Genomic DNA, 19,769 nt, shown 5'->3' with positions numbered 1-19,769 from the left:
TGTACGGTGTTTGGTTCTCTAATACGTTCCAATAATTTCACAAAATTATGTAAAATGTTATCTTTATTAACATTAACATGTGTTTCTCATATGCAATATACAAAAGTGCTTTGTTTTATATAGCACTTGAATTTAAGTAAAATTCATTTTTTGTATCAGTCGCTAATATTATGGCGACGGTTTTCAAAAATTTCGGTACTAAAGTGTGGTTAAAATAACAAACAAAATTATTTTAAAGATCTATTCAGATTACAGGGGCGGTAGCATATAAAAAAAAACAAACAAACAAACAAAAATCATATATGGCGTACATTTTGGGACATTGTGGATAACCAAATATGACAGCTTTGTAAAAACTAATTATAGTATATTATGCAACAAGTGCGGTAAACTGCATTTGACTCACGAGTTTATTTGACACGAGCGGAGCGAGTGTTTAATAAACGAGCGAGTTAAAAAGTTTACCGAACGTGTTGCATACTATATTTTTTTACGACCGTTAGATTTTGGGTACATTTTCGCAAATTACGAATACATTCACTGACATGACTGTCAGAATTGACAAACGTCAAAACTCAAGGCGTGGGAAATATCTCCGAAAACATCCGATTGCTCCCAAACCCGTGCGGTAAAATCCCAAAAATGTCCGAAGTGGCTCGGATTCGTGGGAAACGAAACTGACGTGGTAAAGCGACGCTTCCCGCACTCTAGATCGGTGCGTAATTAGGTATTTTACAGACGGGAGTAGAAAAAATAAATTTACTACATGCTACAATTAAAAATTTTAAGGTAATTTTTGAAAAAAACTTTCACAGGCTACTGTAATTTTAAGCTACTCAATACATTTAAATCTTGTACCAATAATTTTTATTACTTAAAGTTTTACAAAGAATTTACATGTCAAAATTTTCTTCTTATCCGTACAACTCGAGGGTAGGGGAAACATTTGCCTCTTGAATCTTACTGCTACTCGGCGAAGATAAGCATTTACTGGGATTGGGATTTACGACAATTCGCATCTTACACAATTAAATGGAAACAAAAAATGTTGAGATTTTCACAGTTTATAATAATTCATGACAGATGTTTCAGCAACACCGTGCCTTTGTATTTGATAAATTCATGTTATTGTCGAATCAGCTTTCATAAATCTTTAAAAACTGTGAAAATCTGAAAATTTTTTTGTTCTAATTTAATTGTGTTAAATGGATTTTCATCAAGTAAAAGTCACCTAATATTCGGAGCCTGTATTAATAATCGATTGAGTTTTGCCTCTCCTATATCGTTAGAGGTCTTATTAAGATCATCAACTCTGTAAAAATTAATACGTCAAGCCGTCCAAACGAATTTGAATTTGAAAATAGTCAGCACGCCGCCCCTGTGCCGATTTACGAATTGAATATTTTTACTAATAGCAAACTTAATAAGCAAACAGCGATGTGGAGAGGCGCGCGCGCTAAATGTTTGGCAACTATAAAAGTTTATTGCTTTATATTGTTAAATTGGCCAGGCGATTTTTTGTCGTCAAGTTTTTCGTGCGTTTGGTCATAATATTAAATTAAGCTTTATTGAGTTTGTTCCTATTGGCAAATCATCATCAAAACTAAGCTAACAAATAGCTGTTTCAATAAGTTTTCAAACGGTTCATCGACTTCGAAATAGTTTGCTAATTGTTTCTGTGTTGCTGTTTTTCTGTTTTGGCACAAGAGCAGTATTATTTTCTTCAATTTTCGGCTTATTTAAAATTTAATTTGCCAATAACAAAATCTAACACAAAAGAGTCGGTTAGAGATGCAAAAAGCTAAAAAGAAAGATATAAATCGCAATTCTGAGAAAATGAGCTTAAAGTTAAGACTTCTAAGTAAGGAATAAATTGTGAGGTTTCTAAGCTAAACTTAGCTAAATTACTGCAAATACTTTATTCTGGCTATCTATGTATTGTGTTCATTTATACATATCTGGTAAATTTAGCAATAGAATTTTCTACTTCCTGGTGTAAAATACTTAATTCTATGTCTAAAGTATCCTAAAGTCACCTTTATCAGGGAGCCAATTCGTGTTTTTCCGCCACTTTAGAGAGGCGTTGGTATATTGGTGAAGGTGTTTTGACGTCCGTATTTTTTTTATGATTCTACATGTGTTTCTCACTCACCGCGTCATTGGGTGGATGTATTCGTGTTCTTTTGCAAACAATTATTTGTTAATTTGTTAAATTATAATATTTTTCGTTTCTGTATTGTCGGCTAAATCAAACTACGAATGTGGTCATATAAGATATACTGGATACCTTATTCCAACAATAATAATTAACAATCATAATACTTTTGGTAACGAAATTAACAATAATTAAACATGCAATACAATTACCACCACTACTACAAAATATATTAAAAAATAATATTAATATAAATCACGGAACTTAACAATAATGTTGTAAGTAATAAAATAAATAGAAATTACAAATCTTAAACGGTGCTGGTATAAAATATACACAAGTCAGATATTTTTTAAGGGTTTTCTGGAACCACTGGCCATTCTCCTTCAGTTTTTTCGATACGAACAATATTTTGTCTTGATTCCTGTCATGTATTGCTTATTTTTGGGGATATCTCTGTTTGATAGAAAGCATTTGGATATCGAGTTTAAAAAATATTTGAGGGTCCTTAAATTTCGGAAGAAGTTCGTTTGTTTTTACAGAGGGAATGGCTTTATTTGCAACTCCCATGTTTACACTTATCCTAACTGTTCCGCTACCGAAAGTGCTTCGATAAATTCTATGACATCGAAGTTTGCACTTAATATTTACTTTGTTTATTAATGGAATGAGAATTTTCATCAACGGCGTGTACATCGGTGTTTTCGATTTTTATTTTTCGAAGATTTATTTAGATTTTGTTTGTAAACATTTGACATTTAAAACTTTTTGTGGAATGTTATTTACTACCGCCCCTAATGCACTGCGGGATTATTTTAAACCTATCTCTTGATTTTTGACTTATGGCATCATTGTTATTATTATTAGCTATCTGTTCCAGAGAGACCGAATCTGTAGCCTCCAATATCTTTTCCTTTGTACTATGGAGTTTCTATTTCAACAATTTCGTGTACTGGGTTAGTACATAACAATTTTCGGAGAGAAATATTAATCCAGTTTGGAAATGCCAACTCGTCTGTACTACTAGCAATATTTGCATATGAGACTGAGAAATTAGTATGTTCTAGACTTCGACGTTTGTCGGTGTGAGATTTTGCGCACCTCTGTAAAAAAATTTCATCAATACCTTTCCAAATAACATTACCATTAACATTAGTGGTTTGTATGTTAAGATTTTCCTTGTTAGCGACTATTTTTTGAACAATATATCAGAACATGAAATTAAAACTGTGTTTAGAGGTAACGTAATGTAAATTTGAAGGTTTTTGCTAGCGCGTCATTAAAAAAAAATGCTGCCGTATTGTCTTTTGCTTTAAAATACCCTACACGTGTATGAACTGCTTTAGACCCTGGATTATAAAACTTGTCTCATAATATAATGAAATTTTCCTACTGCACTACTTTTAAAACTCGAACTCGGGGGGTTAGAGATGTTGAAACACGTTTTTATTGTTGTATCTCGATCCTCGTAGTCGGTGAATGATTTTTTTGGAAGGACAAAAAGTTAATAGTCCGCAATTGATTGGCGACCAATTTCAAGAACAACTAACTATTAATGGATCCGATAAAACGTGCCTCATGAAATAGACAACGACAAATTAGAACGATTTACGAATTCATTAGTGGACGAGTTTCATTAATTACCGTCGCAATGGTGTGCGCTAAATCCTACTAACTCGACAGCTCGATTTTTTTTATCAAACGTTTGTTAACTAAATGTTGATAAATATGAATCCTTTAATGTGCAGAGGATTCATTTAGTAAATCGGTGAAGAATTATATTAACCAATGGAATTGAAAATCCAGTTGGAAATATCGCAGCAAACTTTAGAAATAATATATTCTGTAAGATCTACGAACAGTGGCATTGAACATTCCCCTACGTTGTAAAAATTAAATTAGTTCTTTCTCTATAATGTTGTTGATAGTTTCTAAATCGGTAAACTGTGTGTTTTTTTTATTATATATTTATTTCTTGTAAACAAACATTAGTCAAAATCTATAAAAGTAGCTTAGAAAACAGCAGAGATTCGCATAATAGTAAAATCTTTAGTTTTTTGAAATCAAATTAATTGCAACCAAGAAATTAGCAAATATTTCTGGTACAGATTTTATAGTTTTTTATTTCTAATGCATTTCTAAGATAGAAATATCGATTTTGAATGTATTTACTTTCTTAGTATCATTCGTTATATATTTGACAATGTTGAAATAGGTGTAATCGATATATACCGTGCTTCAGTAAGTTCAACAAGGTATGATACTCGAAATTTGTAGAAACAAAATTTGTTAAAGACACCAGGTAGAAAAAATGCCGGTGACTATTTGGTTGTGTGAGTCCTGTTTTAAATAAACAAATTATTTTTTTTTAATGCCGTAAACTTAATTTTTAATGAAAATATAAGTGTTAAAATTATATTGAAAACGAAAAAAAAAAGGGTACGCAGTAATAAATGTCATGTAATTCGAAGGTTTTTTAAAAAAAAAAGATTAAAGATAATTATCGAAATTCTGTTTTGATTTAAACTGTCGTTTGGAATCCTAAGTGGTAAAGTAGCATTTTATTTGCTAAATTGGGGATAATTAAACATTAATAAGTCAAGCAACGCAAGTCGAAATGCTTGCCGAAAGTACTGCAGTCATATCAGTCATCTCTCATCAAAGTAAACAATTTCAGTGTCTCACAGTCATGATTGATAGTCTTGGCAAGGCCTTTTAAGTGACTTCAAGTTTCTTAAATAGCGCTAAGTCCTTTTGGTGTTATCCTTGTCCTTTCAGAGATAGAGTAAAGGGCTTTAACAAGAAAATTGGGCATTTACTATACCGCCTTGTCCTTACTGGGCCCGCAACTGATTGAAATTGAACTACAAACAGACAGGGCTGAATTAATTTTTATAATTAGTAGTCGAACAGAATACAATTGCTTAAACTGCTTAACATTACACATTAATCATATATTTTTAAAATTATTTTTTTTTTAAATTAATTCCAAATTGTCGCTACTAGGTAAGAATGATATGATATTTATGTTCGATTGCATTTCATGCAAGATCTGGAACAAACACTGGCTCCAAAATAAAGCACTCATGTTTGTAAATAGCAGTAAAACAATAATAAAACAACTCAGTTTATTTAAAGGACTGTTTTTTTTTCTCGAACGTCGGGATTTAAAATTCTGTAGGGTATCTTTCTGAATTATTTTGCAGCCATAAACAGGAAGCGATAAAATATTAAAACTCAAGGAAACGTTGGCGATTATGATAATTTTCGTTCCTCTATTTCGAAGGTTTCATCCTGTCAGCTATTTCCGAGATATTACCTTCGGATATTAGATATAGTTTGCTTAATATGTGATAATTCTGATAGATTATGCACATAAATCGGTATATTCCACGTCATTCGCGTGATGGTTTCCAGTAGTTGTATAAAATTCATATTTTTCTTTAAATAGCCATTCGTATTTGATCGCTAGCGGTATTTTTTTTATTGCAGGAAATATAAGTTCTGTGTTTATATACAAATGGAAAGGAGAAGAATTAGCTAAATTGTCCGAAAACGATTCGGATGTATACGTGCACATTACCATAGCGGGACATACCTCATCAAAGACTGCTAATATAAATAGGTAGGTAATATTAATAGATATTAGATACTAGCATTTTCATCAAACATTTTTGTGGATAATGTGGATTATTTACATGTTGCCCTATTGCTATTTGGTATACCAGAATTAAGCTTAGTAATATATGGAAAAAGTGAAACATGGCAAAAAAAACAATAACGATACTATATAACAATAATAACAATAATATTTATTGTCTAGCAGATTAACATCCATTTAGAACACAATTTAATCTTAAGAACTATAACTATAATAAGTAGTCAACTATATTCACTCTAGCAAAGTAATAGTGAAACATACAATCCATTATAATATTTCAAATTTACGTTTAATTAATGTGGTAAACTGTGAGAGGCTAAGACAAAAAACGTCAATATCATTACAGAAGTCATTAAATAATTTCATCAACTAATCAAAAAATTGGTTCCTGGAGAAAGTTCAGCTGGCTCAGCAACTCAGGACAATTCACTAATGGATGACAAAGTTTATATAAAAACTGAAATGAAAGGTACCTCCTACGATTCAACAGTAAGGGAACCTTAAACATTAGTAATAAATCACTTGCGGTAGTATTATATATATATATATATATATATATATATATATATATATATATATATATATATATATATATATATATATATATATATATATATATATATATATATGTAATATACAGGGTGTTCTTTTTAAAAAATATGATGTAGGCTTATATATCAGAAAATTAATAGTGCGTCACTTGGATAAACTTGGCTGCCAGCCTTAGAGCCATGTTCCCTTGCAAAATCTCTAGAATTTCTCACTATGGATCCCAGCATTTTGAGTGCACTTCCATCGACATGATTTCTGAAAGAGATGTTTGTGTCAAACGTTACATACAGGTCTTTAAAATTGTCATATTTTCTTAATAATACATGATGCACATGGTAATTAAAAGTTATAGTACCAGTTTTTTTTTGAAAATGTCATTGCGAAACATTTATCTGTAGGTTATTAGAAGCACACCAAGAACATAATTTCCAAATCATTCTGAGACACACAGTCGACCACACTATGAATTATTCTAAATAATTTCACATCATCAGCAAATAACAAAATTTGATTATCAATATTAACTACTATATCATGAATGAAAAACAAGAATATCAATGGCGCTAAATTGCTACCCTGGGGAACGGCGCTATTAGCCATGAACCTAAGCGAGCTCCATATACTGTATTCTTTATGCAGATATGACTTTATGAATGCCACAAGATTATCACAAAATCCAACCATCCCCAGTTTAGAGAGCAGTACAGGTCAAGGCTTTCGAAAAGTACTTGTATTGCCTCCCACCCGCCTCCCGTCGTCCAAAGCCTTAGTAGTGAATTCTGTAAAGCAAGCCGGATTACTGATGGTGCTTTATAGAAACCATATTGTTTGTGCATTACCAAGTGTTTCATTTGGTTGAAAATACTATCATGCAGCGGCAACTCGAAAGCCTATATAACGCAGATTTAGCTATTTCATTTACACAAACGATACTTGAAAAAACTGATTTAGTTGGATTTTAAGGTTCTTAAACGTTTCTTGCTTCTTTATTTCAGTAGGTAGTAGATAGTAGATTAAAGATTTTTATCCCTACTGAGTTGGGATGCTTCCGTCCACAGTCTAGATGATTCAACGTTTCCACAATTGAGGGTATTATAATTATTGGTTTCCTCTTTTGATGTAAACCCGTGTTTATTTCTAAAAAGGTGAATATTAAGTTCAAGAATATGAATTCCGGTCAAAGTAAACATTTGACTGTTCTTATCTTTTTTTTAGCGATGTTTTGAATGTAAGGAAACACAACAGTGGCAAATGTATGGTTGCTTTCGGACTCATTGTCTTTGGGTTGTAATGAAGTGTATTTTGTGATGGAACTTGTAATATCTCTAATGTGCACACTATTAGAGAGAAGAGCGGATGTAAAGTTTTTTAATTCTGGGTTCAGTTACTCGGGTTGAGATAGTTTTACGGTTCTGCAAACAAGAGAGTTGATAGCCGATAATTTTTTCTGTAAACAGAATGACAGAATATTAGGTCTGATTTTTTACAGATGAGAATGCTAGAAACATTATTTGTCACCTTCGCAAAGGCGCATGGTATAGTAGTAAATAAAGTCACTTGCCTGGAATTTCATTTTCATTCGTTTTGAGATACTTTGGTAAAGTAGACGAAAAAGTGCCGGGTTACGTTTTTGAGAGTACCACAGACGTAATTCCGATGGTCACCCGTACGAGGTACTATAGCATTAGAAGTCAACCCTCGTTCACTGAGCCCAGCAAACATCAGGCGCAAGTCGCGCAGACGAAAGGATACAAGTTACTAATTTAAGACGAGTAATTAATAGCAGCAAGTGAGGAGGATAACGAAGTATTCACATAAAAAAAATCAACCGGTAGTGCGAAACAGGTCAAGGTCAAGTTCAGTGCAAGCATGAACAACACAGCAATAACTGAAGCTTTGGCAACCGCCAACCAACGCTACCACAGTTTGGGTTGGTTGGGATATGAAGCTTAAAATAGCGTATTTCGAAACATTCCTGGAAGGAACTGCCGCATTATGGTTCAGAAAGTTCTTAGATGAAAACGGAGACAAAGCCTGGGAAGATGTCGCTACCGTGTCTAAAGCAGAATTGTATTATCTATAGGATTTTGGAAGTGCGTTTAATAGAAATGTGCAAGAAAGAAAACCAGGGCCCAACGAACTAGTGAAGGAGTACTTTTACGTACTTCAGGTACTGTATACTGTATAAACGAATAACCCGGATATTACAGAGTTTACGGCCTTCTATGAAGCATGGATTCAGAGGAGACTGTAGATATACCATTATTATTGGTTCACCAATCAACCAAACAAACCATACCATAGGTAAGGCAGCGGAACTGAACGAAAGAGGCAGAACGTGCCTACAAAATCTGGGGAAGAAAACCTCGAATTACTCAGGACCCGAATTTATTCAGCCTCAGTCAGGATGGGAAATGTTTTCGGAGCCGGCAAACAATGATAGCAACTACAGCGATATAGAAGCAAGCAAGTATTTTAAGAGGTAGTCGTCAAACCCCAATACTGATGGAAATTCTGTCCTCAACTCCACAAAGTATAACACAAATAATCGCACGATGACGTATACACCAAGAACGTTTGATTATAGGCGACGTTTCCATATTTGCCATACACCAAGCCACTTCGCCATTTTCTGCCCAAGCGCTGGATGACGAATGAATTACGAGCCTGCTTGTCTTCGAAGTTTTGTCCCTCTTAGCTGACTTGCTTCAGGGTCTTCAGGAACTACCCTGTAGATGTACCTTGAAGATCAGATACACGGACACGTGACCCTTGGATCGGCCATGTTTGACGGTGGCCAAAGCTTCTGTGATTGCTGTGTTACTCATGCTTGCACTGACCTTGACCTGTTATGTACTACCGGCTGGTTTTTTTATGTCCGGCTGAACAGAAGTCATTATGGTTAAATTAAAAACAGTTGGTAAGGGAAACAAAAATTTTCAAAAAATTATCTATTTTATTTATGGATTGAGTTAAAATGTTTATATCAAACTCGAACTTCGTGTAGTTAAGTGAACCACTCAGTTCGTCCTTTGGATTGCCGTCTTTTTTTTTCGTTTTACTTTGAAAGTTGTGTTATCAATAAAGTTAGTGTTTTTTCTCAAGCTAGTGTTTTTATCAAGAGCTCTATCTCCGACAACTACGCACGCGTACGTGGCCAGTCGGTTTTGACAATATAGTTTATTTTTAATTTACTTTTTAAACTTTTGTGATGAACTAGTTATACAATTTTGCAATAATATACTAAAAAATAATAGTAATTTACTTTTCAGCAAAGAATGAAACTTTTAAAATTGCTTCGCATAGAAGGTCGGAGAGTTCGTAATAATAGTGGACACTTATTTTTATATTATAAGAGTGGTTTTGTGGACGTTATTATAATAATAGGGAAGTTTTAAACAATTTTTAAAATTGGCTATGCATGAGCACCGAGTAATTGAATCAATTGTTTGTTTAATAAATTTGCTATTAAATATTCATGTTTGTACCACTTCACTATTCGTGCTGACAACATTTTGACGCCAGATAATAGAAAGTGTTGAATCAAAAATGGAAGCTAATTTAAAATAGTATGTTATGCAACAAGTTTAATAAACGACACTTTAGTCACTAGCTTGTTTTGGTAGGAGCGTTGCGCAGTGGACTGTTTATATATGTGGCATACTATATTTTTTCCAAGGCTGTTACTTTTTGGGTACATTTTTGCGAAAGAGCATGAATACATTCATTGGCTTACGTAACCACCAGAACTGACAAATGTGGAAAATATCATCCGAAATGTGTGTTTTAGTAAAATCGCACTGACTGAGCCCACCAATAATAAATTACTAACTTAGCTGTTCCATTATTGTTCAGGTCTCCATAAATAAGGTTTACTTTGTGATAATATAACTTACAAAACTCTCAAATAGGTCAAAGCAAATTGCGCCTTTCCCTTAAAATCTTCAAACATTCACAGTTTGGTAATCTAATTAACACTATCTGTTAGCTTACTTTTGTCGTTAATACTTAGTGAACATTATAGTGCCGTCCATCATCACGAGTTCTAGCATTTTTGTTTAACGAATCATCCGGTTACAAAACGTTCGGAATGTCAAAATCTGTCAAGTACATAGTCGGAGAACGTGTTTTCAAATCATTTAATTAAAAAATGACAATAATAGTAAAGTAAAACCAATCAGCGTGCAGCGTACTCCTGTGTGAATAATAAATTCTGCACAGAAATGAATAAATTTGAAGAGTAATTTGCATAGTGTTATAATAATCAACCTGCTCGCTTGCTTACTCCGATGATACGAGGAAAAATTGCATCGATCGGAATGAATTTTGATTTCCGCGTGGCGCGGCAAGGCAATTTTATAAATAATTGTTTTTTTCAACTTTGACCTCTCTTAATCGACAACTCCTACAAGCGTTTTATATGCGCTTTACTTAACTAACTAATGTTGTCAACCGTATCTACCAATATCAAGAAACAATTTTGTTAAAGCTATAGGTCCAATGAGGATTCATGTGCCCATTAAATTTATAGTTAGGAATTAATACATTAGTGGCCCTTTATTGAAAAATCAATTTTGAAATAACTTTAAGTGCTAAATACGTGAAGAATATTTATTTAGAGAGATATATTCAGACGCAGATATAACAATGTCTTTTTGAATTAAACATTTTACTTTTAATGCAATATAGAACAAGTTTCCCAACCTTGTTCGTAACCCTAATAACGAAATTTTAGGACAAAATTGTATCTTTTTTTTAATATTGCTTAATTTTGAAAATACACACACACACACACAAGTTTTTTTTTGTTTCTTATCCGCTTAGTCTTTCACCGCATAATTCCAAGTGATGAGCCCTAACAAGTTTCAAGTTTTCAAATTCAGTGGCGTGTCGGAAATTATCTCTAGGAATGTAATTGACCCATCGAAAATTACATCTGGAATATTAGAAAAATATTTTAATTAGATATTGGCCCATTAGAAAGGCAATATTTTTTATGGGTGCAATAAATGCTTTCAATATTTATCCAGCATAGATATTAAATGTTTGGCTAATATAATAATGGATGGCCAGTATGTGTGTACTACTTAAACTACCGAAATATTTATTTTTTAATGTGTGGTTGTTCGAACCAATATCAAATTTGTCGATATATCAAAATTATAACGTATATGGAAAATGTGTAAAATTTTTCCCGTACACAAAAAAGAGTCTAGATCGCAGATCACAAACTATAAATTGGCTAAGGCTTTCGCGGCCCGTTGATGAGCTATTATCTTGATTCGGGTTTAAAGGCCGTCGTCGGTTGGAATTACTTCCTAACGTTTCACTAGCACGAGTGGCGAGCTTCTTCAGAGGTCCTTCCATCTCCGATGTTGGACGTAGACTCGGAAGTAATTCCAATCGACGACGGCCTTTAAACTCGAACCAAGATAATAGCTTATCAACGGGCCGCGAAAGCCTTAACCAATTTATCACTATGTAACATGTTGTGGTGTTACGTGTAAGACACAATCTTGCTCCCACCTGTTCCATTTTATAAAAATATTTTTTAAAGAATTTACCGGGTGGGCAAAAAAAATCATAGAAAAATGTTTTTCGTTATAAGTTTTCACCTATTAATATATAAATTTGTTTTCTTTTTTTTATAGAGCGACAGTGTAACTTAAGTTTGGTTCACGTAAGACATTGCTATTATTTTTAGCATTTCAATAGTGAAAGGTAAAAGGTACATTTTGAGTAATGTTATTAAACAGTGTTTCGTAATAATTTTTTATTTTTCTTGATGTGTTTTTATTATTATTAAGTAAAATTTATTGGCATTGAAAAAAAAAACGAATTAGTCAAACACCTAGGGTTTCCCTGGCCCACTGTGGGGCGTAGTCTCATTCTTGAATTTTAAATCCCGTTTTTTGGGAAATAATATATTACATATTGTTAAACTGAACACTATTTGAAAATTAGAATAAATTAGATTCTTGCCTCTTGAGGGAAAGTGGTGGGGGTGTCTAAATATTTTGTGAATAACTTCAGAATGGATGAATTTTGTCAAACTAAAAGTTGGTGAAAAGGACTCTTCTTAGACTTTCAACGCAGCCCTTAGATTTAGATTGCCTGTATAACTGCTAGAAGTCGTTTTGCTAAAATCACACATAGTAATTAAATGCAACTATATACTTTTATTGCAACAAAAGATATCCACATAAGGGTCTTACACACTAATGAAAACCGCATTTCGATATCTCTTTCGTAACCTATATCAGTAAAAAAAAAACTCCATATAATGTCACATTTTTGGGAATATTTTCAGTGTACTCGTCTATAATGTCTATAATAATTAATACTTAATTATTACGATTGAATGTTGACTATCTGTCCACATGAAATTAAGTTAGCTTTAAAATCCGATTGTTTTATTTAGGGAAGCAATATATAAAATAATTATAATAATATAAAATATTTATAGCTTTTTATAGTGCGTTTTGGGTGTCCTTATTTTTTTTTTAATGCTCTCTTAACCTTTTCAAGTATTGGGGTGAAACTATTTGATGGAGTGTTTTGACAAATGAATGATCTTAGCGTTGTATCCAAAGTGATGATTGTCGATAGAGCTCAGTATAATCAACCAAATATTCAAGGCATGGGCAAATGGCATCTCTGTTAGCATTTATTTCCAATGAAGGTGCTCTGTTCACAGGTTATTAATGGTAGATATGAAATCGCTAAATTAACAGTATAAAGTTTACAAAACACATGGCGAGACAGTGCCATCACATTGAACACGACAAAAACGTAATTAAGACAGAACATTGTGGTTGAAAGCTGCGGACCTCAGATATAATGACGCAGTTGAGCTTTGGTGCTGCAGAAGAGTCCTGGGAATACGCCGGACGGAAAAAGAAATAATGCAGTCATTGCTTAGGGCATTAAAGAACACGAATAGTTTAATAGTACTAGTTCGAATTTTTAGATATTTCGGCCATCTACAAAAAGGAGTTGATGATAATCTGAAACGAATAATTATCCGAAGGTCTGACGCAGGACTGATCAAATAAGGGCATGCCCTAATCTAACAGTTAGACAAAGCTGCGAAAGAGTTTTGAAGCTCTGATCACAATTCTCCGAAAGCGAAGAAGAATATTAGATTACAACACAGGATTTAAATTTCAAGAATGCTATTACGCTCTCTGGCGGCTGTTCTAGATAGTTCGAAACAATTTCCAGCATATTATCAGTTTATTAAAATAAGTTGGTTTGCTTTAGATGCTAAATGCTATGTAGTATTTACTATAGTTTTAGATTAATACAGAAAAAAAGTCAATGTAACTATGTTAAGCTATCGACATAAGATAATTAATTTGACTTTCTTTTTTTTTTTTTAAAAAGTCACTAATTTCGTGAAACTAAATAGATTTGTTTGACTTTTGAAAGGTCGCGATGTGTAAAATTTTTGAGAAATTTTACTCATCGCGTCGGAACGATAGCGTACTAATTCGTTTAATCAAGGCTGGGGCCGCTGCGTACTAAAATTAGTTTTTGCGGCAACGGTATTTTCCGCGTTGTCGCATAAAGCAGGAACTTATAAAAATAACGTTTATGGAAATGCTGTTTATCACGTTTATTTTCGAATTTGGGTCAACGATACGTTAGGTTCGTTCCATTTAAATACCCTTTCTCTTTTCGCTCTTAAATTGTATGTGAATCGGACGCGGTTGGCTTTTGTAGTGGATATATCTATTGTGTTACGACAATTTTATATTTAGCCAATGAGAAATAATGGCATAGGGCAAACTGTTTATTTCGTCCACCATCACTGATTTTCGGCCAATACACCGTCCTAAACTTTGTCCTTGCTTAGAGATAGGATTATTGGCATAAAAAACTTAAAAAAATTGGTAAGCAATTGCAATTGCCTCGCTAACGTAGAATCGTTGTGACGGCCGAGTGAGTAAGCAAAAGTCGGATAATTTTTATTTCTCGCGTTTTTAATTTACATAAATAATTGTATCTTTTCTTATAACACTTTTTAAATTCGATTAAACCTAGCAATGACTTAGCTTTATTAAATAATATACAATCTGCTCGATCATACTGGAAGAACTACGATTCTCTTTCGCATCTCAAAAATAAACTAAATTGGCACATATTTGTTTATGTTTTGACCCAATGTTTAATTATATTCCATTTTTATTAAAATATTTTTCTACTCCCTACTCTGCGGTATACCACTCACCACTGATAGAAATAAAAAATGTGTTAGTATTTTGGTATTATCTACGTATTGTTTTAGAAAGATTTTTTTTGTTTATACTGTTATTTGTTGACGAATCCGTTTTTTATAACATTTGAAATGACTTTTTCTAAGAAGTTAGATTATTATAAGTATTTAAAGACAAAAAAAAAGATATTCTGATATTAATGTTTTCAGTGACACAATTTATATATATGTACGGGCAAGAGGACAAGAATCCCCATTACTAGACCTGTTTTTCGATAGTATAATTTACCTCACTTTTCTATCACGGCGGTGTCATTCATGCATGTGTTCTTGTTTTCACTTTTTTTTTAAGCAAAAGTATTACTCCCGCGCATTTCTGCTTTCAAGCAATAGTAATACTGGAATGAATACTAATCATTTTTGAATTAAAATATCCTGCGGTGAATATTTAACAAGGAATGGGTTGTCATAAGCAAATAAAATCCGAATTTTTTTCTTCGGCAATTTTTGATATTTTTTTTCATTCCTTTCAACAATAATTAATATTTTCAGAAAACAAAATCTCAGAAATTTTGGATAATAACAAAAAACAAAAACTTTTTTGAAAAAATCATAATGAATTTTGTTAGTATAGGTTATTTGCCACTTTTTCCATTTGATTTGTGTTAGCAATATTATAATAATTTTTTTTATGATTTGGATACAAATTCGTCAAAATTATTTCATTTTGTGGTATTTATGACATGTCATTTACTAAGAAATAAAATTAAAGAAAACCAGAAAAAAGTGGCGCAAAATTAAAAACGAATTAAAGTTTTATTTTTGGGTTTGCTTGTCGATAGCTTGTCGATAGCCTGGATTTCGTAGTAAACAGGAAGGCGTGATAACATAGCTTTTAAAAAAAAAGTGTCTTAAAATGGTTATACGTGCTTAAAACAGTTTTATGCGTGGTATTAGTATATCAACTTCTGTGAAATCATATCATATGAGTGAACAAGCTCAGAAATGACTAAATAAAGATGTCAAGTATAGGGAATTCAATGCTAGAAAATTTTGTAGATAACATAATATGGACATTTTCTTTCGTCATGCAATCCTCTAATTTCAAATATAAAAAATAATTCTGCTAAAAAATCAGTATCTAACGGAAATTTTAGCTTCTCTCGAGGAACAACAAATAAACAAGTGGCAGCGAGAATATTATTAAGGAGGAAAAGTGTTAGCTTAAATCGGTAGTTTTGTTTTATTTTAAATACAGGTACTGCTAATTTGAGCTGCTATTCGATATATATAAAATAATAAATTAATAAAGTAATTTAAAATTGCCGCTTTCATTATAGTTCGAATGATAAGTGGTTGGATGAAATTTTGGTAATATTCCTAAAAAGATGGGCTAGAGTTGTATTGTGATATAGGTAACAAATTGTAGCCATTTTTCATAATCTTTGCGGTAATTTTTGTTACTGTCACTACTACTACGAGCGAAATAAAAGTGAATAAGTGATTTTTGTTTTTGAAAGCGTATGGTTATTATTGGCACTGGATTTTTGGCCTACATTTCGTCCACGTAACAAGTGATAAATAACGAATTAAATACAAAATATCATTTATAAGTAAACATATTATAAACTAAATGAAGCCCTGGAATCCTGCGCTAATAATAGTAAAAACGTTTCAAAATAGTGGTCCAAACTATAATTGGCACAGGCCCGATTAACGCCTACGTTTTAGGATATCAGAAAGGAAACGTTTTATCTCATATTCACAGAATCCCGACCTTACCAATTAATAAAAGATTAGTCAGGAAATTAAAGTTGTTGACCTTAGCAAATGAACATTAATATATTTACTCAATTTTGTAAACATTGGACTCATTTTTATTCGGTTCCATTTTGGGCTGGCCCGAGTGTTGCATTTACTGGGGGTGTAATCGAAGACTTCAATTGTTCGCAATTCATTGGCATTTACTTTGCTCTTTGAATATGTGTAAAATTTTTATAAAGATAGTAAAACTTTCGCTTGACTTACACGTGCCTTTAAGAAAGTTTGCCACTGATAAAAATACACAACACGCTCGGTAATATAAGTAATTGTTAAAAGAGCCGCTACGAATGTTTTATGTGAAAGTGAATATTCAGCCATGAGGATTGACCCACGCCGATGTTTCGCAATTTTAGTCTGGATAGAAGCTTAAAATTTATATTTGAAGTGTATTTTGCATTAATTTCCGCGAATGACATTGTAAATTGTTAGCGCCACATATTTTTATTTAATCTTGGTTGATCGAAAGCTTATCTCATTATACTTAATAACGTAGTATAGATACATATCGAAATGCTACGCAAAATCCTATCAAAATTTTTGAAACCTATTTTTTTACATTTTTTTAAATTTTGTTTTTATGTAGAATGTTAGCGTCACATATATGCCTTTTATAAAAATGTAATCGCGCTATATTTAATATAAACAAAGATACATACGTATTGAAATGCTACGCCAAATTCTATCAAAACAATTTTTATATAAAGAGAAAAAGTAAAGGCAAATTATTTTGCTGTTGCATCGAACTATTTCTAAACAAAAACAAAAATTGGAAGCCAAATGAAAATTTCAGTGATTTGGTGAACCGCAATTGTTTAGTTTTGCTGGTACTTATTTATAACCTATAAAGCCAACGCGAAAATTGGATTTTTTTTCTGCTCACGAAATCACATTTCATTTTACTGATCCATTTTAGGAAATTGCGAAAATTCAATTTTAATATGCAAAAAATGGACCTTTTAATTTGAAATAGAGTGCAAAATTCTCGAAGATAAAGCTTAAAAGAAAATTTTATCGCAATCGCGTCCGCAAATAAAACGGAGATACAACCACAGCGGTGCAATAAAAATATTTCGGACGTATTGTAAAAATGTTGGCCCTCTTATTGATTCTAGTTTGCTGTTTAATAATCATGTTAATAAAATATTGCAAAAATCATATTATATCAACTTAAATCACTATATTTGCATAAACAAAATTTAACTAAAGATATTCAAAACCCAAGCTTTGTGATAGTCTTCAGTGTTTTCCCAAGTCGCTTATTGTGGAATAGTTTACTGGTCAGCTTTAAACTAACTTTAAAACTCATGTATACTTCGACCAGGAATATAGTGCTTTCACGTCCGACCCCGTGATTAACTTTGCCTACTGTTTATTACTCCAAAACCGCAGCTCCTGCCGGGCAGACCTTTACCCGTAACCATTCCAGGACCGTCCTAGGAATTTATCTACCTACAGTAACAAACGGGATACAAGTATGTTTTCAATCTTTTTCGCCGAGAAATTCTTGGAACATGTACATAAAAAAATTAGTACAAACTAACAATTTATTGCGCTCTATTTCATTACATTTCTACATAGTATCATTATTCATATACAAAATATTAAATATAATAATAATAATAAAGTATCAGCCACTTAAAAAATGGTCTTTGTCGTTCTCGATAAATATTTTCTTCCTAGACCAGCTTTGTATTGATATTTGAGCGACCTCTTGAACGAATTACGTTTATGGTACTATCATTAAATTTTAGTGCAGTGTTATTTATTCTTATATGCGCTTTCAACTCAGACCAAATCATTTCAATCGGGTTAAATATACATTGATACGGGGGTAATCTCAAGATTTCATGTCCGTTTTGTTGTGCTATCGAATCGATTTTGTAGTCTTCATTTAAATGTTTTATTTTTAATTATTTCAGAAGTTGTTTTTTCGTGTAGCTCTCTTGAAAATATAAATCATTTTCTTAGAGAAATTCTTTCATTTCTTCTTTATTTGAAGAAGTATTTCGAATTTTTCTAATTTGGGCTGAATGATACGAGGAATTATCCAACACAATAACAGTATTTGGCGATAGTTTTAGCAACCGTTTATTTTCAAATTTCAAATATTTCCGCGGTCATGTTTTCATGATATTCCACACTTGAATCTTTGAGGTTTTTGGCAGATAGAAATAACGCATCTTCCACCCAACCATTTTTGGACCCAGCATGAAGAAGTATTATGCATTTTCCATTTGTAGGCGGCACGTCTAGTATACACTTGTTACTGTTATCACACCATCCTTTTTTTTACTGTGTCGTGAGCATCGAACCACGTTTTCGTCTAAATACGTCATTGGTCTATTTTGCTCTCGAATTTTTTCAATTGTATTTAAAGAATCCACCCTCCATCGCGAAAGTCTTTGAGATTCCATTAGCACGTGACTTTTATTAATTGATTGGAACTGAAAATCCATTTTCTTCAAATAAATACACAACGACTCTTTTGTACAGCTAATGTTTAAGTCTGTCAGTACATTTTTATGCAGTTCTTCTAGGATTAAAACACTATTCACTGTATAAACGCAGATTATACGCCTAATTTGATCTGCGTGTTGCTCTTTAAAAACTCGCGAAGTACTAGCATCTTCTCTCACTTTCCTCTTGACTATCCCATTTGCAACAATTTTTCTTAAGTTCACTTCGAAAGGTCATGTCACTTGTTTTTATTGCTGTTTCTACTCCCCCTTCTGAATTTCTTATAAAATTGTAAACATTCAATTTGCTTAGCATCCAAAAACAAATGGATGGGTTTTTTATTTGCTGAGGTAGTTCGTCTTCTAAATTATCATTGGGTTCGACTACCATCTCCACTTCGTCTTCAAATTCTGCGTTGTTTGCCATGTCTTCTTCTAACAGGGGACCATCTGCTTCATTCCACGGTCTCCACATTTTAAAGTGTTAAAAAACAGAAACCTTCAAAAACATTTTAATTGTAAGATTCTAATAAATATTTATCTGTATTCTTTTGAGGTACCTTTATATGCCGCGAATATAATCTGTAGTCCTAAGAAAGACTGTTGTTGTTTACATATCGAAGACACAAAAATACAAGAAGAACAATGTTGTTAATCGACAAGCACACAAGACAAATATGATTATTTTCAAACTTACCTGGAAGATCAATAGAGTATAGGTAACTTACCCTTTGCCGCGAATATAATCTGTAGTCGTAAGAAAGACTGTTGTTGTTTTCAAATCGAAGACAAAAATGATTATTTTCAAATTTACTTGTAAGATCAATAGAGTACAGGTAAGTTACCTTTTGAACTATTCAGTGAAAACTTCCACGCAGGGTCGAAGCTCGAAGATGAGGTACA

The 19,769-nt window shown here is 32.6% G+C and overlaps 1 protein-coding gene and 1 long non-coding RNA gene across 5 annotated transcripts in view; both read left to right on the top strand.

Moving 5' to 3' along the window:
• Nucleotides 1-19,769, top strand: part of LOC132705296 (E3 ubiquitin-protein ligase goliath-like) — a 61,569-nt gene that overhangs the window by 32,727 nt on the left and 9,073 nt on the right. For all 4 annotated transcript variants that reach the window (XR_009619377.1, XM_060675794.1, XM_060675793.1 and 1 more), the window contains exon 4: nucleotides 5,648-5,780. Coding sequence is in view for 3 of the 4 variants with exons in the window: in XM_060675794.1 (XP_060531777.1) it covers nucleotides 5,648-5,780 (133 nt within the window). In the remaining variant the exon portion in view is untranslated. The remainder of the gene's footprint in view (nucleotides 1-5,647; nucleotides 5,781-19,769) is intronic.
• LOC132705347 (uncharacterized) lies at nucleotides 7,832-9,271 on the top strand. Its single transcript, XR_009619395.1, has 4 exons — nucleotides 7,832-7,903; nucleotides 7,958-8,538; nucleotides 8,673-8,901; nucleotides 8,956-9,271. It is a non-coding gene; the product is annotated as an uncharacterized LOC132705347 (long non-coding RNA).

Source organism: Cylas formicarius, unplaced genomic scaffold, assembly GCF_029955315.1.
Source record: "Cylas formicarius isolate icCylForm1 unplaced genomic scaffold, icCylForm1.1 PGA_scaffold_7__23_contigs__length_41026272, whole genome shotgun sequence".
Lineage (NCBI taxonomy): Eukaryota > Metazoa > Arthropoda > Insecta > Coleoptera > Brentidae > Cylas > Cylas formicarius.
The sequence above is the reverse complement of the archived record's forward strand: the minus strand, read 5'-3'. Positions and strand labels throughout refer to the sequence as shown.